We start from the raw sequence: 24,723 nt of genomic DNA, 5'->3' as shown, positions 1-24,723 counted from the left end.
AGGGCTTCAAACTAAAATGTTACCAACCCTACTTGAATCAAGACTTGATATTGTTTACATGTCCATATACATTATTTAGACTTGCAAACAAATGTATTATCTTTTGCTCCTATGTACCTTTTCAGATTCATAACATTCATATATTTTGAAGTACAAGTTATATCAAGATAATGTAGGGCAGGAGTTGCTACACTTTCACCCTGCAGTTCTTATTACTTCCATTCAACATTTTTTCATTCTTCTATAATCTTTTTATTTTCCAACATCTGTTGGGGTCATACCTTCCAATTATACTATTCTTTTCTAGGGCAAGCATTAGTCTATACAGTGTAAAAAATAATCATTAAGTCAAAAAATTAAATGTATAAGAGAGGAGAAGAAGGACTGAATCTAAACAAATTGAGTTTCCATAGCTTCACTCAGTTCTTTTTTTATGGCCTTGCTCTCATTACATCTATAAACTGCTTGTTCTTTGTCTTTTCTTCTGTAAATTTCTTAGTTCTCTTTGAGGATTTTGGGATCCATCCAACTTCAGTGTTCTCAACAGATCCATGAGCTGCAGAAAATCCAAAATAAATTTGGGTATCTATGTAGTACAACTCACTCCTACTAAATAGTTCATGCTATAATTACTCTTGCTTACAGGAAGTAGAAGGTTAATTGGCAAGACATTGGTAGATACATCTTTGATTAAAAAAAGGAGCTTTCTAAAGTACTTGAACTTTAGAACAACACGATGACACTGGCTTGGAGTTATATTGTTTGCCTAGAGCTGGTTCTTGGATGCGTGCTTACATTTTGTTTTCTTAATTGCAGGAAATACATTAGTGTCTTTTATTTTCAAGAAATTCTTATTTCAGTAATGTATCTTTCTCCATCCCAAAGGATCCCTGCACGTGTTAGATTGCTAAATCAGTAGGTGGTTGAACTTTGCTGGCTCAAAATTCTGAAAATTGTGTTTCAACATTTTATGGAATTCTAAATTAGAGACAACAGAAAAATGAAAAGATCAAACTATATTTTTATTGCATTCACATTCCACTTCTACTCAAGATATTAAGGCAGCTTTAACTAAACTTCCCTTTTCATATTTACTTTCTTTCTAGACTATGAAGCAATTGTTTTGCATTTCCTTACAGTTCGTATCAATTAATATTAATTATTTCATTAAAATGCGATCTTTGTTAGGTTGCCCAGAATCATTAAGATAGTTGACATAAAATCTAATAATAAATAAATAAAATTTAAAAATAATACTCTTGGGTGACTTTGGGTGAGTCATTCTCTCAATCCAATCAATTTTACAGTTCTGTTGGCAGGAAATAGGAGGAGTATTATGTATGAACGTCACCTTGAGTTACATATGAAGTAATAAAGGCAGGATAATAAACTGATACAAAATTGCTGCCTGTATTTCTCTAGTTGCCCTATAGGACAATTATTATATTTTTGAATCTCAGGTCAGGTTATCACCAGCAGTATTGCAGATGTTATCAAAGATTATTCCTTCAGGAATATTCTAAGGAAACTATTACAGGAAAAGCAAACTGGAGTGGCTCCTTCTATATATGATGACAATTATTTGGGTAAGTTATATGGTGATTTTGCTGCACTGATCTTGTTTAGAAATCTGAAGATATTTGCTCTGATTAAGCAGAAGCTGAAATTATACCTGTACATACAGCATGTACATAAGAGCCGAGGTGGCGCAGTGGTTAAATGCAGCACTGCAGGCTACTTCAGCTGATTGCAGTTCTGCAGTTCGGCTGTTCAAATCTCACCGGCTCAGGGTTGACTCAGCCTTCCATCCTTCCGAGGTGGGTAAAATGAGGACCCGGATTGTTGGGGGCAATATGCTGACTCTGTAAACAGCTTAGAGAGGGCTGAAAGCCCTATGAAGCGGTATATAAGTCTAACTGCTATTGCTATTGCTATGTCCTTTGTTATGAATAGAAATCAAAATGTTGCTTTATCAGTTCCACTTTTGATATGAATATATGGCTGCAAAACATGAACTGTTGCTTGTTCTTTCTCCAACAATAAACTGTCAGTTCAATAAATTTATGTATTTAAAATCATGATTATTCAAATACTTTGTTAGAATATTTTTGTACTAGTGGTTTTCACATTTGGGAGCGCTCACTAAATAGAAAATCAAATGACAATAGGATTACAACCTTCCTTCCTATTGGATTATTAAGCAAGCACCTTGATTGTTAAAGAAAACACCAAGACATACAATTTTGTTTCCCCCTTCCCTAGTAACTCTGCCTATCTCAAACTAGTTTAAGCACACAAGTGACAATCATATGGCCATGGGACAATCATAAATGTGCAAATCTGCAATGGATAAATGGTAATCATATGAGTGTGAGACAATAACAAATGTGAGGATTGATTGCAAAGCTATTTTTAACATTATCATATTTTTGAATGGTTGATAAATGAGGCAGATAGTAAGTGAAGACTACCTGCATACATAATTCAAAAATCACATTCATTATAATCTGCAGATTTCCTGTAATTTGGTTTTTCTCAACCTTGGCAAGTTTAAAATGGGTGGATTTCAACTCTCAGAATTCCCCAGCCAAGGTGCTGAGCTAAGTGATTGTGTTCATATATCTTAAATTTGCTAAGGTTGAGAAACACTGCTGTAGATGTATTGTGCTTCTGAGATGTATAATCAATGTTTATCCTAAGATATTAAAAATTATTTACCACTCACTGGCCTTATATATTTTAATTTATGTTTTTTTCCTTGCATAGATAAGATCAGAGGATAGATCTGACTATCCTTATCTCTTTAGAAATAAATTGTTTGTCAGGTTTAATCTTTGTGAGTTTGTTTTTAAACAGGTTACTCAGTGGCTGCTGGTGAATTTACTGGAGATCTTCATGAAGGTAAGAAGCTACTAAGAGATATCTGGTTGCAATTTACTTACTTGCAGCGCAGTCATATGTACATTGTGCAGTTCAGTATATGCCTCTAAACAAAAGGTTGTTATCTCAAACTTGGTTCAGTGATCCAAGCTAGAATACAGCCTTACATTTTTTCGTCTCAGAGTAAGAAATTTATTAGTTTTAAATAGTAAGACTGCATAATTACTTGTGAGCCACTTAATGCAATGTGGTTTTGTCTCTATGTAAGGCCTTGCGTACTATGTTGTTTCACAGAGATGCTAGCATTTTTGTCAGTAAAAACAATAGCAAGGTAAATTCAGTTTAAACACTCCATGTTAATTCCTGTGTCACCGGTTTGTATAATCTATAAATATATTGTTAATATGAGTCCTTATGGAATTTTCCCTTGAAAAAGATTCTATTTACAAAATTTTGGAACTTCCAGATGTATAATGAAGCTACTAATCATTTTGTCATTCCTGTCCTGAACCATATTTTGCAGATTTCCAGATCAAGCTCTGAAAGTCGTCAATGTAGAATAACCTTATCCAATCTAATAGCCTCCAGATGTGTTGGATTACAGTCCCATTATTCTTAGCACAGGGATGATAGCAATTGTAGTTGCCAGATGGGAACATCTGGTCTTGAGCCCCATAGATGTAGATCTCTTTTCTTCTCAGGTAGATAGCAGATTGAGTGTAAGAAAGAATTCAGGTTTTTGCTTGGGTATTGTCAAAAACATTGTGATTATGGTTTGGCCTCAGGCTTCATATTTTCTCCAAAATGATTGTATGAGAACTAAGCCAAAAATTTGCTTTGTATACCTCTAAGTGCATGGAGATTAAGATCGAGACCACAGTGAATACATAGTTTTGTTCTTCCACTTAGTTTCATTACTTCCAAATAATTGTATATCCACAAAAATTTTTATTAGAAAAAAAGGAACTCCTCTCCTCCATATGATATATACTTAGACCAAAATGGGCTACTGTGCCCCTCCTGTAGAACAAATACAATCAGGAAGTGGTATGTCTGGAATGCCTTTTGCATCTTATTTATTTATTTTATTTAAAACTTTTATATGCCGCCCAATCCCAAAGGACTCCGGGCGGCTTACAAACAGAATATAAAAAACATAAAAACAATACAATTTAAAACAACAATCATCCATCATAAATTCATTCTAGTCGGACCTCAATAGTGAGGTCAACAGCCCAGGCCTGCCGGAACAGCCAAGCTTTTACGGCTTTCCTGAAGGCCATCAGAGTGGGTATGGTCCGGATTTCCGGGGGGAGCTGGGTCCAAAGAGTCGGAGCAGCCACCAAGAAGGCTCTCCTCCGAGGGCCCGCCAGCCGACATTATATGGCCAACGGCACCGGAAGGAGGCCCAATCTATGGGATCTTACTGGTCGCTGGGAGGTATGTGTCAGCAGGCGGTCTCGAAGGTATCCTGGCCCTAAGTCATGTAGAGTTTTAAAGGTGATAACCAAAACCTTGAATTGAGTCCGGAGAGCAATAGGCAGCCAGTGCAGCTCACGGAGGATAGGTGTAACGTGGGTGTACCTTGGCACACCCACTATTACCCGCGCGGCCACATTCTGAACTAACTGCAGTCTCTGAACGCTTTTCAAGGGTAGCCCCATGTAGAGCGCGTTACAATAATCCAGCCTCCAGGTGACAAGGGCATGAGTGACCGTTAGAAGTGCATCCCGATCCAAATAGGGCCACAACTGGTGCACCAGGAGAACTTGGGCAAAAGCCCCCCTGGTCACAGCTGCCAGATGATGTTCCAATTTCAGCTGCGAATCCAGGACTCCCAAATTGCGAGCCCTCTCTGAAGGGCGTAAATTTTCTCCCCCCAGGATTAAGGATGGACTGTCCAAACAGTCCTTCGGGGGCAACATCCAAAGCCACTCAGTATTATCGGGATTGAGCACAAGTTTGTTTGCCTCCATCCAGACCCTAACAGCCTCCAGACATCAGCACATCATGTCCACCGCTTCACTGAGCTGGCAAGGGGCAGAAAGATATAATTGAGTATCGTCAGCATATTGATGATACTTTACCCCGTGCTGTCGCATGATCTCACCCAGCGGCTTCATGTAAATGTTAAAAGGAGAGAGGACAGGACTGAACCCTGCGGCACACCACATTTGAGGGGCCTAGGGGTCGACCTCTGCCCCCCCGACCAACGCCGACTGCGACCTATCAGAGAGGTAAGAGGGGAACCACCGTAATACGGTGCCTCTCACTCCTACCTCCCCCAGGAATCGCAGAGGGATACCATGGTCGATGGTATTGAAAGCCACTGAGAGGTCAAGAAGCACCAGGATAGAGGAATGTCCTCTATCCCTAGCCCGCCAGAGATCATCGGTCAGGGTGACCAAAGCAGTTTCCATGCTGTATCTGGGCCTGAAACCCGGCTGACAGGAGTCTAGATAATCTGTTTCTTTCAAGGTCCATCGGAGTTGAAGCGCCACCACCTTCTCAACAACCTTCCCTAAAAAAGGAAGGTTGGAGACAGGATGATAGTTTTTCAAAATGGCTGGGTCCAGGGAAGGCTTCTTGAGGAGGGGTCTCACCACAGCTTCCTTTAATGGTTGCGGGAAAAACCCCTCCTGCAAAGATGTGTTGATAATCGTCTGGAGCCAGCTCGTGTCACCTCTCTGCTGGTTGAAACCAGCCAGGAGGGGCACGGGTCTAATAAACAGGTGGAGGCACTCATCGCTCCCATGGCCTTATCCACTTCCTCTGGGGTGACAAATTCAAACTCATCCCAAAAAATCTGATTAAGACTAGCCCTTGGCATCTCGGCTGGCATTGCCCAAACGGAGTCCAGGTCTGTCCGGATCTGAGTGATTTTATAAGACAGAAACTGAACAAACTCCTCAGCTCTTCCCTGCAAGGGTTTCCCCCATCTCCTCACCTTTCAGGAGGGAGTGGGTCACCTTAAACAGGGCAGCTGGACGAGATTCCGCGGACGCAATAAGAGCAGAAAAATGTGCACATTTTGCCGCCCGTATCACCACTAGATAAGTCCTAATAAAGGCTCTTAGTAGTGATCGATCAGACTCAGAGTTACTAGCCCTCCATTGTTTGACTATCATCAGCAAGCACGGACATACTCCATCAAATACCAGATTATTTGAACTGAAAATATGCAATTGTATGTTTGAATATATCTTTATAATTTGTGCTCTTGTAAATTTACTATTTTGCATGTTGTTCCTAGAATTTCTTGAAGTTTGATTTTAAAAATATTTTTGTCAAACAGCCCACATACATATGAATATTAATACTATATTTAATGATAGTTATATTCCTCTCCAAATGTTACTTACATCCCTTTAAATTATTAAAATGAATAGCCAGCAGATCCGGAGTAACAGAAAGATATTATGCTAAGTTAACTGTTCATTTCTTTCAGAACTGGTAGCTGGAGTTCCAAGAGGTGCACAGAACTTTGGCTATGTATGTAGTTCATCAAGTATTTTATATCTTTTCCCTCATCCCTTCTCCTTAGCAGTTAGTATTAAATAAAATTTCCAAAATATAGAAATCAATACTTATAAAATAGTTATTCCATTTCCTTCCTATGGAAAGTTTCAGTCAAGGTTTACAGTTTTTATTTTTTTTATAACAATAGAGTGGGAAATTAAATTGTGTTGCAGATATTACAAAGAGTGCAAAAGGTTATAATCTAATTTACTCCTACAGATACATAGGTGTTTATATAACACGATAGCCTTATTTACAGACATGTCAGTGAGGGTAAAATGGAGTTGGGTGCTTGGGATTTTAGTGTGTTGCAAAAACTCTGTTTTAGCAAATCATCAAGTTAAGCTCTAATATTATTTGAGTAGCACATCTTAGAAGAAGAAAGGAAATGTATTTGCTAACCTGGCTTTGCTATTTAGCATGCTATGAACTAAGATAACAGGACATTTTTCTACAGTGGTATAGTTTGTCTAGGGGGTGCAATATGGCTCAGTGGTTAAAGATAAGAGCTGTAGTGGCATAGTGGTTGCAATGCAGTACGGCAGTCTACTTCTGCTGACTGCCAGCTACCAGCAATTTGGCAGTTTTAACCTCCAGCTCAAGGTTGACTCAGCCTTCCACCCTTCCGAGGTCAGTAAAATGAGAACCCAGATTGTTGTGGACAATATGCTGACTCTGTAAACTGCTTAGAGAGGGCTGTAAAGCACTATATAAATTTAAGTGCTATTGCTGTTAAAGATACTGAGCTTGTCAGCTGAAGAGCTGACAGCCTGAGTTCAAAAGTTGAGCATCACAGAACAGGGTGAGTTCCCATTACATGCCCCAACTTCTGCCTATTTAGCAGTTCGAAAGCATGTAAATATGAGTAGATAAATAGGTACCACTTCAATGGAAAGGTTCTGTGCCACTCAGCATATAGTCATGCTGGTCATATAACCATAGAGATGTTTCAGAAAACCCTGTTTCCCTAAGAAACAAGAGATGAGCACTGCCCCCTATAGTCCGACACAGGAAATCTTTACTTTTACAGTTTTCTCTGGTGATTCTAGCAGTATTGGAGTAGGGCTGCAAAAAGTTAAGATAGAAGCTGGGACTGTGTGATCAGCTCCATTCCTTTTTTATACAACCAAACATACAAAACATGTTTTAAAAGGGCAGAGCTTTGATTGCAAGGTTTAGCTACCATCTTGCATTTTTTGCTTTCTTTCTCTCCACAAACAGGTAATCCTTGTTTAATGACTGCCTTGTTTAGCAATCATTCACACTGATGAAAAAGTCCCAATTAAGGTACCTAAACAAGGATTGCCTATAAATGGCCCTGGGTGGTTTCCCATAAAAGCCAAAAGTGGAAGTTTTTCGTGCTTTACATTTTTTTGAAAGAAATGCAGAGAATAAGGACTTTGTTATTCTTAGAACTATAGTTCCCAAAAGAAATGAATTGGATAGTTCATCATGACTTAGTTTGAGAACATGATCTTAGACCTGATCATGTAGTTTGAGTCCTGCAATCACCCACATTCTTTTAAGGGCTTCCTATGTCAATGCATCAAATTTTGTAAGGGGGGGGGATTTTTTAAACTAAATTCCAATAATATTTTCATATGAAAAAGTACAATTTGGAAGAAAATTATGAAGTATTTGAGAATCACATCAAGGCCTTAGGGAAATGATACATAGATTGTGGAATATAACTCTTTATGAAATGTCTGACAGCATTTTTATTTCCAGGTTACGATAATAAATTCCACAGATCTAACATTTATTCAGAATTTCACCGGCAAGCAGGTAACACATTTTGCTACTTCTACACAATTATTCTGTATTTCAAGATACAGATTACAACAATTAAAAGTTACAGGGTAAAACATAGAGATAACTTCATACATACAATAGCTGACTAGTAACTATGAATACACCCATAATTTTTTTTATAATAATATGGAAATGTTCCTCTATATACAGTCAAGAACAAAATCATTATTTTGATGGCACGGAGTGAAAATGTGCTGAAACTTTTTAAAAATGGCATTTTTTTTTAACAGATGGCATCTTACTTTGGATACACTATTGCTGTATCAGACATTAACAATGATGGGTAAGCTAGTAATAAATTATTTTATTATTCTACTCTGTTTAATCTATGCATTTTGGTTAGATTTAAAACATGCTTGCATGAGTGAGTGACTGACTGACTGACTGGATTTCCACTCTCTATTTTTCATAAACTCATGGGATTCCCCCTCCCATTTTTTTCCTCACAACAATAGTATGGATTCTTAAGTTGTTTGCTTAGTCCAGGAGAGTATTCTAGGCCAGCCAGAACCAATTAACTTGAAAAATATTTATAATTTATTTGTATAGGATCAATTCTGATGCAACCCTTTTTATTTTAGTCTGCTATACCAAAGCTCCTAACATTAATAACTATTAATATATTCATATATACCAGCAAAATTTATTAATCTGCATACTAAAATGATGAAACAAATTGTCTGCTGAACCAAAAGGAAATAATCTGTTATTTTTCTTTAACTATATTTTATTCTAGTTGTTCTGTTTCCCCAGTTTGTGGATCCTATTTTAAAATAGAAATAGACACTTTCTTTTCCTTATGTGACAATTCTATTGCTGTCAAATTTTTATTTTGCAATAATAGATTGCAATAAACTAACCCTACATTGTAAACAACAAAGGCCACAATATATGTATTATTGTCTTTAAAGTCTTGATGTGGTCCCCAAGTACTTTATAATTTTTTTCCCCAAAGTATAATTTTTCATATAAAAATTGCAACATTATTAGTTTTTGGAGAAATATTTTTTATTTAAAAGACATGTGATTGGCCATCATATACACAATAAACCTATGTCGCTTATAGCAGCAATAATATAAAAATGGAAACTTGCTAATACTAAATATTAAATACAACTATAACCCCCTAAAAATTTGCCATATATTTGCTGTGCTCGAGTCTTACCCTAACTTAACGCTTGGAGGAATAGCCAGCTCTTCATATTTTTTCAACTTCATCTGACCACATTATAATCTTATAAATTATATTTAATTAAGTCAAATATTTAATTTAATTCATATTTAATTGAATCAAATGAAATAGAGATACCTTTTGGTTTTTTCTTTGCCCACACATTCTGGTTTTGTTGTAAACCTATTTTGTGAAATAGTTCTGGCCCCTCTGAAATTTGGAATAGTACATGAATAGCCAACTGTCATGGCAAACATCTGCATTTTTCCCTTGCAGTTTATGCAGTTTGAAACATTTTCCGTTTAATTTATTTCAGAATTTTAGTTTAGCGTGTTAGTAAGCTCAGTGCATTCTTTTATATTCTCCCAGCAGATGTATTAGTTTGCCACCTTAAAAATGTTTATGTTGATGTGTAGGGAGAATTGGTTAAAATATTTTAATAGCACCTATATTACAGCTACATTGCTTACTATTTGTAGCTGAAAAAAGGATACAGTTATGGAGTTTAGATTGATTTCTGAAGTGACATATGATTTATTTCAAGTTTTATGTTTTAAGGTATAGGATTTAAAACTTTAGAAAATGCAAGAATATATATTGAATTATAAAATGCTACAATGTAAACTAATGCATTCCCAATAAAATAAGAAACTTTTCCTCATCACAAACACTGCAGATCACATTATTTTTCAACAATTATTAATTGTTTTTACTTATTTCTATCGCTATAACTAGTTCCCAATTCAATCAGTTTATTCCCAATTTCCTCAGACTTGGACAACCTTTCAAAAACAAGTAATTTTTAAAGAAACATCTGGACTGGAAAAAGAAGATTTTTCCCCCATAACTGGAGGGGGTTGCATAGAAGAGAGAGAGAGATAAAAGATCTGCTTCTTTTAGTAGCTTTGAGAAATGTTGGGATGTGGAGAATATAATTTTGAGGCCTTCTATCACTAACCTACCTACTGTTCAAAGCTGAGAATGGATCCAGATGGGATTTTATTTCTCAAAATCCTAGGAAGTTTGGTTACATTGTATGCATTAGAGGGAAACAATCTGGCACCCTCCAGATGTTTTAGATTATAACTCCCACAATTCTGATAGGTGCTGTTGTTAGAAACATCTGGCTAGGCTCCCACACTCCACTAAGGCATAGTTTCAATGTGAATTATTGAATTACAATGCCAAAATACTATAAATAAATATTTAATCAAATTTGAGGATATTCAGGGGACACTGTAATGGAGGAATGACCTTGAGAAGTAAAAGGAAGAGCTTCAGCCTAGACAATGCTCTGATAAACAAAATGTGAGACTGAAGGAGAGGTAGGAGTAGAGAAACTGTCTGAGAAGGGATGCTCTCTAGTTTTGGGGAAAGTAAAAGTAAGAGAAGGGAGAGGTACATTTGTGCTTACACAAGTCTGTTATCGTAATCTTACAATAAAATTAATGTTAACACTCGTGGTTGGTGCTTTTTCTCTGAATTTCCTCAAAGAACTGAGAGGCATAGAAGGGGGCCTAAGAGAAAGCATATGGTCCATAGGCTGAAAATTGCCCCACTCCCACCCTGTATTAATAAGATACTTAAAACACTGCTGTAGATTAATAACATACAACTTTATTTCCTATTTGTTATATTTTTATCCCACCTTCAACCTTTGCATTGAAGGCAATGTGCACAGGATTCTTCTTCCCCTTTTTGCCCACAATAACAATTCCATCAATATCTATGATTGAGCATGGACTTTAGAGTCTCCCAGGAGTATATCCAACATCTTAATCACTACACCACATTGTTTCTCAGACAAAAATGTTCAAGACCCAAAATTTGAAATTAAAGCATATGTTCTCTCAAGGACATATAATCCTTACATTAAAAGTTGTATAGTACTGTTGTTATAATAGTAGCATATTGCATTGCTAATAAAGTTAATGAAAAATAGTACTCATTTAAATAGGAACCAGTACCTGTGGGTCAGAGCCGTGATAGCTTATGCACAAGATTCACAGAAACGGTATTTATTTAATGTGAGCTGAAATCAAATACCTAGTAAACATACACAAGCTTTAAGTGCTTATGTTTGTCACCTCCAGATGCTAGACCACAATTCCTGCTGCTAATTACCCAGTAGAATACAAAAGAATTGCATAAAATTTCAGTGGGTGGCCAGCATGTGCTTTTTTTAGTGCCATTTTTCTTAAAAGAAAATAAATAAGGCTCTCCTGGGCAGTGCATGAGTACAAGTATTTTTTTTTTAATTCAAAAGCCATTTAGTTAATGAAATAGATTTGACAGTGGCAATATTAATAGCATCTTGTTTTGGATTTTATTTCTCAATGTCTTTCCAGCAGTTTTTCACCTAATACCATTTGCCTATTGTCGTATAATTTAGTTTATATCTCTCTAGGAATACAGGAAGTTGCTTTGTACCATGCCAGCTTATTTACTTTGTCCAGTTAGATAGTTCTTGACTGATGACTGGATAATAGTTTCAATGGAACCCTCTCTCCTCAAAGCTACTTGTGACCTTGTTTCAAAGTTTCTAAAAAAGTTTTTTTTAAAAAAATATAAACATTCCATCATTCTTTGAACAGTGTGTCATCTGGGTACAAATATACAATGCAATAACCATCAATATTTACAACATCATTTACATTGATATTAGTTCTCTAATCTTAGAATTAGAGTATATTAAATAGTTGAACATAGTGAACCTGTTTGTTTTTTCCTCTTAACATATTTTCTAATAAAAATATAATAATAACAATAAACATAATAAAAAGTATTATTATACTTTCCTGATTTATGATAGACAAATGCTACACCAGTGTGGATATGTGAAAGTCAAAGATTGATGCTTGGTCAGATCAAACAACATTTTTATTCCACCTACTGTTCACGCAATGGCAAAAAGAATGCCAATAGAAAGTAGGCAAATAGAATATAGGTACCCTAATCCACTTTTTTCCTCATGATTCATCAACTGGCATCGAAGTCTGTTCTTCCATCACTGGAAATGAGGACATCTTCTGGACTGAAAAAATTCAAGTTAACAAACACAGTTATTCCATTTCTGCCAGCCATTTTGACTTTTTTAAAGTTCCTGACTGGAAGCAGTGTGTAGCAAGCACAGTTTGTAGCATTGCATTAAACACTACTGTGAATTGTAATGTTCTGTTACATTTGAAATGCGGCTGCTTCATTCCCCATCCCATTTGCCTTTCCGAGCCTAAACTTGGCTCTGAAACAAGGCTATTTATAAACGCAGACAAACAGAAATGTTTCTCAAGTTTAAAAATTTCTACTCTAACCAGATGTTTTAAAACACGCGGCTCCCTGTGCGTTGTTAGAACAATTGGGGACAGACTGGAAACAAAAGAGAACAAATGGAGGTGAAATTGACATCATTGTTTTTGTTATCTGAATTAGGAGTTGGAAAAACAAAATATAGCAAAGATCAGAGGCAGTGAAACACACAGTCTAAGATTCATTCATTCATGCAAGGATATAGAGAAACCAAAAGGGAAAGAAACTAAGAAAGGATAAACTTTTCGTCAACCAATGATTCAGCAGTATTCTATCTCCCAAAGCAAGTACTGCTGGGACAATTAATTCACAAGTGACCCCTGTCCAGTCCAGATGTTACATAGTAAGAAGCTTTCAGAGATGAAAGAATAACTTACTAATGGATAGAAATCTAGCGCAACACAAGGCACTTATTGCTTTCATCAAAATGCACCAGAAGCTCCACTATTTTCATACCTGCATGATTTTACATTTACAATGCATTTACAAAATGGTCAGGGCTTGTGACTCTGCTTTAGTCATTCTGTTCAGCTTGTCCTTCTCCTGCAAAGCAAGCACGCTTTTGAAGCTGAGCCAGTTGGGATGTCGGTCTTGATCTTTATGCTTTTTTCTTCCCCTTTAGTATGGATGACATCCTAGTTGGTGCTCCTCTCTTTATGGAACGTGAATTTGAGAGCAACCCTAAGGAGATTGGACAGGTGCATCTGTATCTGCAAGATGCTGTCTTATCCTTCAAAGAAGCACAGACACTGTCTGGCACCGAGGTTTTTGGGCGATTTGGCAATTCTATTGCACCCCTGGGAGATCTCAATCAGGATGGTTATAGAGGTAAGGAACTACGTCATCTTAAAGAGGTACACATAAATAACTTGGGGGAATGAATAGTTCAATAACATTTTATTTTACTCAAACAATCCCAGTATGTTTTTATAGAGTCAGGAACTGTCAAAAGTTGAACTGTTGCCCAAAATGAAGATACGGTGATGGAAAAAAGTATAATTACACCCTTCATGATTTACTGAAGGATGGTGTGCTATCATGGAAATGGGTAAATGGATTGAATGATAGAATTGTTACAATTTTCAGTCTAGTAAATTCTAGTTAAAATTTCCTTTTTTATCCTGGCTTTATTATTATTTTTATAAATAATTCAAGGCAGTGAGCATATCTAATAGTCCTTTCTCCTCCTGCTTCCCTCTCTGTAAGCTACACTAGGCTAAGTCATTTTAAGTCATTTAAGTCATTTATTTGACATTTATAGGCCGCCCTTTTCCCTGAGGGGACTCAGGGCGGCTTACAATTAATGGGAAGGGAGTGCAAGACAAGACACAAGGAAAAAAATGTGAATAAAAAAATAAACCAATAAAACACAACATTCATTCAGCATTCGGGTGGGGCGGGTCAGAGTCTTATCCCCAGGCCTGACGGGATAGCCAGATCTTGAGGGCTGTGCGGAAGGTCTGGGCGGTGGTGAGGGTACGAATCTCCACGGGGAGATCGTTCCAAAGCGTCGGAGCTGCAACTGAGAAGGCTCTCCTCCGCGTAGTCGCCAGTCGGCACTGACTGGCGGATGGAATTCGGAGGAGGCCTACTCTATGCGATCTGATGGGACGAAGGGAGGTAATTGGCAGAAGGCGGTCTCTCAGATAGTCAGATCCACTACCATGAAGGGCTTTATGAATGGTGAGTAGCACCTTGAAGTGCACCCGGAGATCAACAGGTAGCCAGCGCAGCTCACGGAGGATCGGTGTTATGTGGGCGAACCGTGGTGCGCCCACGATCACTCGCGCGGCCGCATTCTGGACTAGCTGAAGTCGCCGGATGCTCTTCAAGGGCAGCCCCATGTAGAGCACATTGCAGTATTCCAGCCTAGAGATCACAAGGGCTCGAGTGACTGTTGTGAGGGCCTCCCGATTCAGGTAGGGCCGCAACTGGCGTACCAGGCGAACCTGGGCAAATGCCCCCCTGGTCACAGCTGACAAATGGTGGTCAAAAGTCAGCTGTGGGTCCAGGAGGACTCCCAAGTTGCGGACCCTGTCTGAGGGGTATAAATTTTGACCCCCCAGCCTGAGTGATGGAACGTTGGCCAAATTGTTGGGAGGGAAGCACAACAGCCACTCGGTCTTGTCCGGGTTGAGTACCAGTTTGTTAGCTCTCATCCAGTCCTTAACGGCCTCAAGACCCCGGTTCATCACGTCCACCGCTTCATTGAGTTGGCACGGGGCGGACAGATACAGCTGTGTATCGTCCGCGTATTGATGGTATTTTATCCCGTGCCTCCGAATGATCTCACCCAGCGGTTTCATGTATATGTTGAATAGTAGGGGGGATAAGACCGAGCCCTGCGGCACCCCATAAGTTAGGGGCCTCGGGGACGATCTCTGCCCCCCCACCAACACCGACTGCGACCTGTCCGAGAGGTAGGAGGAGAGCCACTGCAAAACAGTGCCTCCCACTCCCACCTCCCGCAGTCGTCGCAGAAAGATACCATGGTCGATGGTATCGAAAGCCGCTGAGAGGTCAAGGAGAACTAGGATGGAGGCATGGCCTCCATCTCTGGCTCTCCAGAGATCATCGGTCAATGCGACCAAAGCGGTTTCTGTGCTGTAACTGGGCCTGAAGCCGGACTGGAAGGGGTCAAGATAGCTAGCTTCCTCCAAGGTACGCTGAAGCTGGAAGGCCACCACCTTCTCAACAACCTTCCCAACAAAGGGAAGGTTGGAGACTGGACGATAGTTATTAAGAACGGCTGGATCCAAGGATGGTTTCTTCAGGAGGGGTCTCACCACCACCGCTTTAAGTGCGGCGGGGAAGTGCCCCTCCCGAAGGGAGGCGGTAATGACCGCCTGGATCCAGCCTCGTGTCACCTCACTGCTGTTGGCAACCAGCCAGGAGGGACACGGGTCCAGTATACAGGTGGAGGCGCTCACAGCTCGCATAGCCTTGTCCACATCCCTGGGGGCAACATCCTGAAACTCAACCCAGAGATGGTCTGCCAAGTTATTCCCCTGTGTCTCGGCTGGATCTGCGGGGGTGGAGTCCAAGTCCGACTGAAACCGAGCAACTTTGTCCGCCAAGAACTGGACATAATCCTCAGCCTTACCCTGTAAGGGGTCCCCTGCCTCCCTCCTATTTAGGAGGGAGCGGGTTATCCTAAACAGGGAGGCTGGGCGGGACTCGGCGGACGCAACCAAGGTGGCAATGTGTGTTCTTTTAGTTGTCCTTAGTGCCCGGATGTATTCCTTGGTGCATGCTGTCAGAAGTGCTCGGTTCAATTCGGACCTATCGGACCTCCACACGTGCTCTAGGCGTCTCCTCCGGCGCTTCATCTCCCGGAGCTCCTCGGTGAACCAAGGAGGCCTCCAGGATCCGCCGACCCGGAGGGGCCGTAGTGGCGCAATCCGGTGAAGAGACTCCGATGCTGCCGAGTGCCAGGCAGCAACAAGAGTCTCCGCCGAACTGTGGGCGAGAGTATCAGGAATAACCCCAAGCTCCGTCTGGAACCTTAGGGGGTCCATAAGTCGCCTGGGGCGGAACCACCTGGTCGGTTCCTCCTCCCTACGGTGGGGGTTTGGCCTCCGGAAGTCTAGCCTCAGTAGGCAGTGGTCTGACCACGACAGGGGTATGATCTCATTACCCCTCAGACCAAGATCACAGGGAGTGGCTGGCCCACCTGGATTTCATACCTAGGGCACAACTAAAACTCACAGGTTCATAGGTGGTTTATAATGTCTCAAATTCAGCTAAAATTCAGTAGAACAAATATAACAGTTAAAACCAGACGTGTAAAATATCCATGCTTTAAAAGCCTGAGAAAAGAGAAAAGTTTTAAAAATTCTCTTGAATTGTTATTAAAGAAGCCGGCAGGGGGGCAGCTTCCATTCTAGCCACAGGGAACAGGACCTGGGTCAAATGATGGCAGTCAACTTGTTAGCAATGGATCCATATCCCTTTCTCCTTTTAAAACTATTCACACCGTTTTGAACATCAGTGATTGTGAAAGCAAAACTAACTGAATTTAACACGGTGCCAAAACTATCTTCAAAAGTTTCCTTCCACTGTGGAAGAGACATTTATTTTTCTACCTGATTTTCAGACCTTTTTCACGGTGTCTTCCCCTTGGAATTTAAATGAAGAGAGGGAAGCCAGAGATTCTATGGATTACAGCAGAGGGACCTGTATATGGATGGATAGAATATATACCTATGAATTAAATTAATAATTAATAATTAAATTAATGCAGGCACTACCCACAAATTCTGTTTAATTAAAATGAAAAAACTGGTGTAAGAAAAAAGAAAATGCGATCTTTTTCTGCACAGATGAAACATTTCCTGCCCATGGTGGCAAAGCACTTATTAATTTAGTCAGTCAATTCATGTATTATAATTTTAAAAATGAGATAATTGTTTTCTTGACATGTAATGTATAGGATAAAACTAAAACATCAGCAATATAAAACAACAATATAAGATAAATAATTTATTCTACAACTATAATAATAAATAAAAATAAAATAATTTTAAAAATGAGATAATGCAGGTTATGTCAGAGATTATGCATGACAAAGTGTGTGGAAAAAAATCCCAGGTCTCACAAAAGGTGGGAGGGAGGAGCTATTTGGATCTCAGAGTAAATGCTGTTCCTCGGGAAAGGCATCAATTGATTCAATGGTCTTTCTAACAATGTAATTTGGCTTTGCTATTTTACAGATGTTGCCATAGGTGCTCCATTTGCAGGAGAAGACAGAAGGGGGAGAGTATTCATCTACAATGGAGACAGAAATGGGTTAAATCCTAATCCTTCCCAAATTCTCACTGGCCTGTGGGCCTCCCAGCCTATGCCTGCAGGATTTGGATTTACATTGAGAGGAGACTCAGACATAGATCAAAATGATTATCCAGGTAATGTTCTTCCACCAGAGAAAGATTTCTTTCTCTGGAAAAATGCATCATTCTCAACCTGTTCTTTTTGGAGAACAAGGGTCAAAAATGTAGATTTGTTTTGGGTAGCGGAGATACTTTAGTTCCTGTTTTGAGATATCAACAATGGATATATTAACATAAAACACCTACATTCTTAAGAAGAAGATTAAAACCATCGCTGTAAAGCAAAATGGATGATCAATAATTAAGTCAGATTAAGAAGATGACAGATAGACAGATAGAAGCAATAGATGATAGATGATAGATGATAGATAGATAGATAGATAGATAGATAGATAGATGATAGATAGATAGATAGATAGATAGATAGATAGATAAGATAAGATAGATGAGATAGTTAATAATTAAATCAGTGAAGATACTTGCCTGTTTGTCAATTCAGAGTTTAAATGGTTTAAAATTTGTGTCTCCTTGAAGTTGAAGTCTTGAGTCCTGTTGGACATGTCCATAGAGATTTCCTGTGAACAATAAAAACATGGTCTGGTATATTTTTTCAGTTTCCAAGTTTGGTATAATAGACATATTAGTCCCTACAAGTATCCAAGTATTAACTAGATTTGACCTGCTTATGAGCTGCGGTAGCGCAGTGTTAGAACGCAGTACTGCAGGCTACTTTTGCTGATTACCAGCTGCAAGCAGTTTAGCAGTTTTTCAGTTTGGATCTCAACAAGGTTCAAGGTTGACTCAGCCTTCCATCATTCCAAAGTGGGTATAATGAGGACTCAGATTGCTGGGGTCAATAGGATGACTCTGTAAACTGCTTATAGAGGCTGTAAAACACTGTGTCCTATTGCTATTGCTTGATTTTTCATTGATTAGTCAAAATTGGCAGGACACTGCCATCTGCTGTGGACTAAACACATTGTACCAAATGGATAAATAAAATGAGCATAAGTTTCCTAGACCTTACTAAACTCAATGAAAACAAAAACAGTAAACTCTCAGTTTAACAAATAATTGGAGAATGGATGAATGCACAAATTGATTGACAAAGAGATTTTAAAATTGAAAACAAGCTATTGTCCATTATAAAATCTGATAGCACTCAAATGTTCTAGATACAACCTTTTCTGGAGTCAAAAATGGTGAAAATCATCCAAACATTTTAGAAACATGAAGTGGTGGATGACTGAAACATGCAACAAGTACAAATTTTCAAGAACTGTTAACTCATCTGATGGTTCAATACATATATCTTGTAGCATGAGATGTCCACATAGAACAGAGAGAATGGTCAATATTGTTGTTGGATAGAAGACAGAATGTTTTCGTCTTAATCCAGATGATTAATGTTAATGTATCCATTGTTACAGCTATGTTGTTTTGTTATCTGACTTCTCTGAAGGGGACTGTAATAACATATTTTGTATATATGTTGTATTGGATTTGTTTAATTGAAACCAATTGAATTGAGTTATAAGGCATTTGTATTTTGTACAATTAGATTAAAATAGTTGTCTCTAAACATGCTCCTTCCAGATGTGTTGGAAGGCAACCTTTTAACAGTCAGTCCCCACAATTCAGCATCTGCATGGGTTCAAGATGATAGAAGTAGTGCTCTAACACATCTGGAGGCTCCTGGTTGGAGAAGCCTGAAGCAAAGCATATCAGGATCCTTTTATTTAAATACTATTGCTCACAAAATTGTCAAAGATTGGTCTTATGAACAAATGGCAAAGTATGGTTTACTGCTTTACTGCTGAAGTTTTTGGTTCTTTATTTGTAAAGTGAGATTATCCATCTTCGGGCAATATTCCAATACTATTTGTAATCTAAATGCACCATTTTGATTTGATTGTATCCATTTGCCCACCACTATCACTACTTTTTTATGGGATTAGCATACAACACACGGACAGCATTTCTCTGTCATGGTCTGAGAAGGCTCCCAAGCATTTGTAGCATAACATACACAGCACAGTTGCTGTCATCCAAATCGTAGATTGTTTTGTTGGCACATGTCCCGTGTAATTAATGGGACATTGTTGGAAGAGTGTTCTGGAATATCTTTGTCTCTATGTTCTGTTAACCTACTGTGCTAATGTTTTGGGATGGTTTGTGTTTTGGCCTGCTTTCAATGATTCTCCCCATTCCCCTTTGTTTATTTTCATCCATCTGGCTAAGATTGTAGTTCTGTGTTCTCGTCTCCATTGACTTTGAAAGAGAAGAAAAAAGAAGGAAATTTGAAGTGTTTTATTGTTCCTTCAGGTCTTTCCAAAGGTTTTAGATGTGTTCTAGGTGCTTTGTATTCCTACTATTATGATAAAAAAAAAACTTTCTGAAGCTGAGCCATTTCTTCCATTTTAATTGGATATCTTCTAGTAATGGGGTGGTGATAGGGATGCTGGTGATAATAAAAGAAGTGGTAGGAAAATATAAACAGATAATATATTGAAGAAAGCTCATCTGGTTTGTCTATAAAATTAGCAGAGGCTTTCAAAAAGCGACTCGACTACCATTATCTGAAATGGTATAGGACCGTGATGGTGAACCTATGGCACATATGCCCTCTCTGTGGGCACATGCACCATTGCCCCAGCTCAGTCAGCTCGTTATCATGTTTTCAAGGCATCCATGCACACCGGCCAGCTGGTTGGCGGGTTTCTGGTGCACTTTCCGGTTTGGGCATTCTCTGCCTAAAAGGTTCACTAACACTGGTATAGGGTAGCAATAGCAATAGCAGTTAGACTTATATACCGCTTCATGGGGCTTTCAGCCCTCTCTAAGCAGTTTACAGAGTCAGCACATTGCCCCCACAGTCTGGGTCCTCATTTCACCCACCTCGGAAGGATGGAAGGCTGAGTCAACCTTGAGCCGGTGAGATTTGAACCGCTGAACTGCAGATAACAGTCAGCTGAAGTGGCCTGCAGTACTGCACCCTAACCACTGCGCCACCTCGGCTCTTGTTCAAGCAGGGGATTGGACAAGAAGATGTCCGAGGTCCCTTCCAATTTTATCATTCTCTGTTCTAGATTGACTGAGTAATAAAAGTCATATCAGGACATTCCCTTGGAATATTTCAAGTCTCCATATAGAGGACTTTAGAAAAATCAATGGAACTTGGGATTTTGAAATATTTTACCAGATAGATCAATCAAGTGTTTTGATTTAACAAACTGTAAACATAGAAGTGAAGATATACATGCTTAGAATAGCATCATTCCTGTGCTGGAATGCGCACCTGAAGAAGCAGTGGAAAGGAACATTGGCAGCACACAACTTTTCCAGGGAGGAGACAGTATATTCCAGAAAGCAGTCCAAATTAAGAGATAGGAGAGGAAGAAAGAGATTCAGGGAAGCCACACTCCAGATTTTCTCAGGATATACTGGGTAGAGCGTGGGTGTCAAATTCAATCTTGTCACGTGATGTATTGTGATACTTTTTCCTTTGTGGAGGTGGGATGGGTGTTGGTCTGTGCATGATGCATCCGGCCTGCAGGCCATCAGTTTGATACCTCTGAAGTAGAGGGTTAGTTTGATCGTATTTTGTTCATTAGGATTGGACTCAATTGGATTTCACTGTATTATCTTTGGGCTTGTTCCTGGCAGCTCTTTGGTTAAAGTAATATAACTTTATTAATCTTTACACAATGAAATGAACCATCACCTGTATTATTGAGAAACTTGCAAAAGAAATATAGATATCCATATGTACTTATGGAAAACCTTTAGTGATTCTTATCTCTTAATTTGGATTGCTCTCTGGAATATACTGTCTCCTCCCTGGAAAAGTTGTATGCTGCCAATGTTCCTTTCCACTGCTTCTTCAGGTGCGCATTCCAGCACAGGAATTATGCTATTTTAATGATAAGAGTGTATTTGTACCCACCCACACATTTCTACCATATCATCCTGTTTTGTTGCTTTAAAGGATGTATTAGAAGGTACTATCATAAATATAATCTGCTTCCTTGACAAATTATCTACTTGAGTGGAAAAGAGTAATGCTGTGCATATAATCTATCTTGATTGTAGCAAAGATTCAGCAAGGCTTCGTATGACATGCTCATTACTTGTTGTTAAAGTATTGTTTGTCTGTTACTTGGTAACATAGGTTCATATGTGGCTGGTTAACTCATTCGAAGAATCAGCATTAATGTTAGGAGATCTGGCTGACTAGGAACAAGAATAAGAATACAGAAAATTTTTGGATAAGCTGTAGACCGAAGAAAGAATGAGAACATTCACACTGGCAATTTGATGTTTTTTTTGTTTACAGTGAAAGTTTGAAAATTAATGAAGTACATATGGATGATGAAGACTTAATATCAATCATGATAGCACTTAGACTTATATATCACTTCATAGTGCTTTACACTCTTTTATAAGTGATTTACAGAATATACTGCCCCCATCAATTTGGGTACCCATTTTACTGGCCTCTGAAGGATGAAGGCTAAGTCGACCTTGAACTAGTCAGTATCAAACTTCTGGAGTGAGCCGTGAGTTAGTCTGTAGTAATGCATTCTAAACACTGTGCCACAATGGCTGTATTATTACTGTGTATATAATATACATATACATTTCTACAATATCAGCCTGTTTTGTTTGTTGTTTATTATATACTGTGTTGCCAAATATTGTAAGAGGTAGTAGAATGATGTGTAATAATTCTACCACCTCTTATAATATTAGGCAACACAGTATCAATAGTAGAGACCTTCAGGTTTCTGGGTTTTACAATCTCCCAGGACTTGAAAGGGTATCTAACGTTAGAACCATCATTTAAAAGGCACAACAAAGAATGTTATTCCTTGTCAACTCAGAAAGTCCAGACTGCTCAAAGAGCTAATACAGTTATATAGAAGAATTATTGGGTCTGTCATTTGCACCTCTATAACTATCTGTTCAGAATAGCAACTGTGTGTGTGTGTGTGTGTGTGTGTGTGTGTGTGTGTGTCCGTCTGTCTGTTTGTCTCTCTGTCTGTCTGCCTACCTACCTATGTACAAACACACATACACAAACAAACAACAATAAACAACAATAATTATGTTAGCCTTGTTTCCTGGTCACCTCATAAGTTTTTTTTTGACAACAATATGGAAGTGGTTTGCCACTAACGTCTTTTCAGATTTTTTTATTTTTAAATCTAGCCAACAGGCTGAGGACTTGTTGATTACCTCAAGATTTAATAGATCTAAGCATGCTGAGCTTTTCAGGTTCAACCAAGATCAATTTGCTGCTGTTATCTAGACAGACTAACAATAGAAAAGCAACAGCTGTGGCTAATAGAAACTAGGAACTTAATAACAGAATAATCCATTTTCAAGAATAGTATTTTTTGTAGGTCATCTGTGTGTACATCAAGATGTATAGCAGGAAATCTTCCATCATTTTAACATACTAGCAGTGACGTGCAGTCAGGGGAGGCAGGGGAGGCACAGCCTCACCACTGTCAATCATGAAAAGGAAAAAAATGTAAACGGGAAAAGGCGAGTGCTGAGGGCTAGCTAGCTGCTGCCACACCGTGAATTACTTGCCTGTTTAAAAAAGCCTCTAAAAAAGCGCCCTCTACTATGACGCAGGAGAACTGCATACCTCATCTAGTCTGACTTTTAGGCGCTCGAGCAGAGTTAAGCAAGGGTTAAAAGCCTAAAAAATCCCGAGGTAGTTGAGGCACGCAGTTCTCCTGCCTCATAGTAGACGGTGCATTTTTTAGAGGCTTCAACTCTGTCATTCTGTTTAAAGCTGCAGTGTCACGCTCACTCTTCCTCCTCTGTTTCTCTGTTTGTGATGCCCCCCACCCCCACCCCATGCTCCCTCTTTTCCTTGAAATTTCCTTTTTTTCTTTTTTCTTTAATAAATGCAATGCTCAGACATTCTCTCCTTTCCCGCGACACCCCACTGACTAAAACACTTTCATTTGCCCACCTGAGCTCATGGAAGCCCGCCTCAGCTCTGCTGTGAGGCGAGCACAGGCGGGCGAAAAAAAGTCTCTTTCGCCTGCCTGTACTTGTGGCAGAGCTCGGGCGGGCTGCTGCGAGCTCAGGCAGGTGAAAGAAAGTGCTTTAGTCAGTGGGGTGTCAGGGGAGAGGACTGCCTCACCAGCCATAAACCTCACCACATGTCACTGCATTTCACTGCATTTCAAACCCACTGTAGGGGGTTTGGAATACATAAAGTAGTAATACAGTTTGTAAACTAAAGATCAGGAGCTCTACAATTATCACATTTTCATTTAGGATCATTGTTTAATGGAGTGCATTCAGAAGCATTAATAAAAGCAAGGGAACATTCAATGAAAAAGGAAATCAAAGAAGGAAATAGAGCTGCTTTGCACAATATCTGTTGCTGCAAACCCTATTGCAAACAAGCCATGAAAGTCAGATGCTAGTAGCTGGCTAATCACAACCTAGTTCCAGTTGTCTTGCTCCTTTAAATTTATGTTATAGAAAGTGTTATATAGTTCCAGATTTTGGAAGAACATAGTAAATATGTCAAAACAGCTGTAGCACAAATCCCAAGAAGCAGTAAAGATGACAAACTAGCATATTTTTAGAGTCTAGTGTACAATGGGTTTTATTATTGAGCATAATTAAAGTAATTATTCTTTTCTTCTGTTACATATGAAAATAATGCAACGTGTTTTTATCAAATTCTATGTAACAACAAAAGCCCAGGTTAGCAAATAGATGGGTTTTTAAAAAAAATTTCATCCTTCCCACAATTGTGGTTAGTACTAGAGAACAGTATGTCCCCTTATGACTATTGCTAATTTTGACCCCAAAATTAGCAATAGAGTCTTCCTTATCTGTACAAAGTATTAGACATCTTGGCAGATCTCTTTGTTTTATTATGGTTATTTAATTACTTTCTTAAAATTGAGTCATAACCATAGAAGGCAATTCTTCTAGGAAGTAGAAATGCACACGTAGAATCCAAATACAAAACCCTGTGGAATTACAGCTATATTCTAAATGATTTTTATAGATTTTTCTCTTTGAATCAAAACTAGGAAGATTTGTTCTTATTTAGTAATAAACAGAGGAAATAAAAGCTGAATCCTTAAAAATAAATTTAGTATCATTAAAAAAAAATATATGTCCAGTTTTTCTTCAGGTTTTACCAGAAAAGACCTAGATATCTAA

At 38.8% G+C, this 24,723-nt stretch overlaps 1 protein-coding gene across 1 annotated transcript in view; it reads left to right on the top strand.

The window, feature by feature from the left end:
- The window catches only part of ITGA8 (integrin subunit alpha 8), a 132,909-nt gene that overhangs the window by 38,544 nt on the left and 69,642 nt on the right, over positions 1–24,723 (top strand). The window contains exons 7-13 of the mRNA XM_032238105.1: positions 1,461–1,586; positions 2,857–2,901; positions 6,329–6,372; positions 8,128–8,184; positions 8,442–8,494; positions 13,311–13,516; positions 17,401–17,592. Coding sequence (XP_032093996.1) covers positions 1,461–1,586; positions 2,857–2,901; positions 6,329–6,372; positions 8,128–8,184; positions 8,442–8,494; positions 13,311–13,516; positions 17,401–17,592 — 723 coding nt within the window. The remainder of the gene's footprint in view (positions 1–1,460; positions 1,587–2,856; positions 2,902–6,328; positions 6,373–8,127; positions 8,185–8,441; positions 8,495–13,310; positions 13,517–17,400; positions 17,593–24,723) is intronic.

Source organism: Thamnophis elegans, chromosome Z (genome assembly GCF_009769535.1).
Source record: "Thamnophis elegans isolate rThaEle1 chromosome Z, rThaEle1.pri, whole genome shotgun sequence".
NCBI classification, from domain to species: domain Eukaryota; kingdom Metazoa; phylum Chordata; class Lepidosauria; order Squamata; family Colubridae; genus Thamnophis; species Thamnophis elegans.
The sequence above is the reverse complement of the archived record's forward strand: the minus strand, read 5'-3'. Positions and strand labels throughout refer to the sequence as shown.